The sequence below is a fragment of the Frankliniella occidentalis genome, unplaced genomic scaffold (assembly GCF_000697945.3).
Source record: "Frankliniella occidentalis isolate FOCC.00 unplaced genomic scaffold, Focc_3.1 Scaffold5050, whole genome shotgun sequence".
In the NCBI taxonomy this organism is placed as follows: domain Eukaryota; kingdom Metazoa; phylum Arthropoda; class Insecta; order Thysanoptera; family Thripidae; genus Frankliniella; species Frankliniella occidentalis.
The window spans coordinates 1-2,452 of NW_026272092.1; the positions used below are offsets into that span (position 1 = coordinate 1).

Here is a 2,452-nt window from a genome sequence, read left to right on the forward strand (position 1 = left end):
AAGCCCATCTGGGTGCCCATCAAGGTCCCTGCCTGGAAGGAAATTCAGGTTCCGGCCTGGAAGAAATACTCAAAGCCCATCTGGGTGCCCATCAAGGTCCCTGCCTGGAAGGAAATTCAAGTTCCCGACTGGAAGAAGATTTGGGTTCCAGAGCTAGTCAAACAATGGGTTCCCGGACCTAAACACCTAGGCAAGGACGATCACGGCTGGGAATACAAAGCACACGACATCTGGAGGAAAAAGGTCGTCTGGAAGGCACACTGGAAGAAGATCTGGAGAACTGAGAAGAAGCAAATCTGGGTAGAAAGCAAGAAACTGGAATGGAAGGAAGAATGGAAGCAAATCTGGGTCCCCAGCAAGAAGCAAATCTGGGTTGAGAGCAAGAAACTGGCGTGGAAGGAAGACTGGAAACAAATCTGGGTCCCCAAGAAGAAGCAAATCTGGGTGGAAAGCAAGAAACTGGCGTGGAAAGAGGCGTGGAAACAGGTCTGGGTGCCAAGCAAGAAGCAAATCTGGGTTGATGACAAGAAACTGGAGTGGAAAGAAGACTGGAAAGAAATCCAAGTGCCCGCCTGGAAGAAGATCTGGGTTCCTGCGTGGAAGAAGATCTGGAAGCCGGTCTGGATTTCCGAATGGTTCCCCATCCCCGAGCACAAACCTCACCACGAGGGCTGGGACCGCAAGGACAACCTCCAGCAGGCGCAGCCCCAGCCACAGCCCCAGCAGCAGTGGGACAGATCGTGGCAGCAAGCGGCGCAGCAGCAGCAACAGCAGTTCGCCGAACAGCAGAGGTGGAGGCGGCAGGACAGTAGTCCACTCGTCGCCTTCCCCCAGCAGCCCGTGCAGCAGCCTGTCCAGCAGGCTGTCCAGCAGCCCACCGAGTACCTGCAGCCTCCCGCCGCGTGAGCGCCGAGGAGCTACCACCTAGAACTAACCTGCTCAACAAAGAGTAAAGGTCTTCGGTCTCCAGCGGCCGACTGTTTTCCCCAGGCTTGAGAGGCCAAAGACCTTTGCCCCGCCAGGTCCCCTTGTGCGCAAAATGAAAACGATTTTTACTGATATTGAAAACAAAGTTACCAGACCCGTGATCAATAAATATAAAATGTCAAGGTGATACCAAAAAAACGAAAAGAAAACAAAAACAAAGGATAGACGACGATTGTCTCTCCGTATTAATTTTTGAAACCAAAATCTTAGAGTAACAAAATGTTTTGTGCCGACCTGTTGTTAATAACCTGAAACTTGTGACTGTCTTCGTGTGTGTATGTGTGTGTCTGAATGTGTGTGCGAATGTGTGTGTCTTGTACATATTGTTATGTTTGTAAACACAATTTGTTATGTTTGTTCCTTTTTAAGTAAATGTGTTTGTACAAATGAGGATTACTTCTACCTTTCCAAAAAGAACCCCAAAGTCCCGATCCAATAACATACTACACAAAAGAAAAAAACGCGTGCGCGGAGAGAGTCAAAGAAGTTACTTTTACAAGCAAGAGAAACGGCCGTTTCCTTTGTAAATCGGTTGAACAAAAATATTCGAGAGAGAGATTCCACAGAGCAATATACAATGAGTACACTCATTACCTTTTGTAATAAAAACTAAAGAAAAGTGGATGCGTGCGCAAACACATGCGGGCAGGTTTATCACCTGTACATACGCAGTGTGGGAAGATTCCCGCATTCAAATGAACATGCCCGGGAAGGAGACTTTCATCCTCGGTGCGTAACAACGCAGTCCCCGCTTGCCCCGCTGCACAACCACCACATCACAACCATCACAACCGTCCCGGCCGCACAACTCTGCTCCTCCGCTCGCGCCCAACAAACGGGGTTACCATTTTCTTGCCAAACTATTTACACACGATTGCACAACAGCAGGAAACAAGCGTGGCGTCGCGTTGGGCAATACCGGCGGCCGGCGCTCACCCCCCGGCGCGGCGGGGTCAGCCACGCCGAGGGGGAAGTAAACCGGCCGGGAACCGGCAACGCAGCTCAGCGCAGCTGGAGGCAGCCCGGACCGCGGCGGCCGGCACCGCGCCGAGCCCGCGGGTACGTTGGGCTGCCTACCCGCCGGCGCACTCCCGACACACGGCGAGGACCTCCACACTCCGAGATACAGCCCAGGACAGGACGGCGACGAGACGCGAGGTACTGTACGCAGAGAGAGGAAAACTGACGCCCGGGCTCGCCATGACCACAATGTGGACGCACGCACCGCGGGGTCGCAGGCCTGACAGCACGCGGAGACACCTAACAAGCGCAGCGTTGTTGGGGGTCATTTATGACTGTCGCAGATACGGATTCGGGGGAAGAGATAACGTGACGAAAGGCGCATCATAACACAGAAAAGATTTATTTTCGCGTTCGTCTGAGGTGACAGAGGGAGCGCTGAGCTGGCTGTGCGGACAGGATACGATTATACACGGGCGGTGGAGGATTAGGAGTGGCGACTGCC

The 2,452-nt window shown here is 52.8% G+C and overlaps 1 protein-coding gene across 1 annotated transcript; it reads left to right on the plus strand.

Moving 5' to 3' along the window:
• Positions 1-3: 3 nt before the first annotated feature.
• Positions 4-1,378, plus strand: LOC127752199 (antigen LPMC-61-like; the record flags this gene model as incomplete). The annotated part of the gene is made up of 1 exon (XM_052276922.1): positions 4-1,378. A coding segment is annotated over one exon (903 nt), but the record flags the coding sequence as incomplete, so codon positions are not given.
• Positions 1,379-2,452: the final 1,074 nt, after the last annotated feature.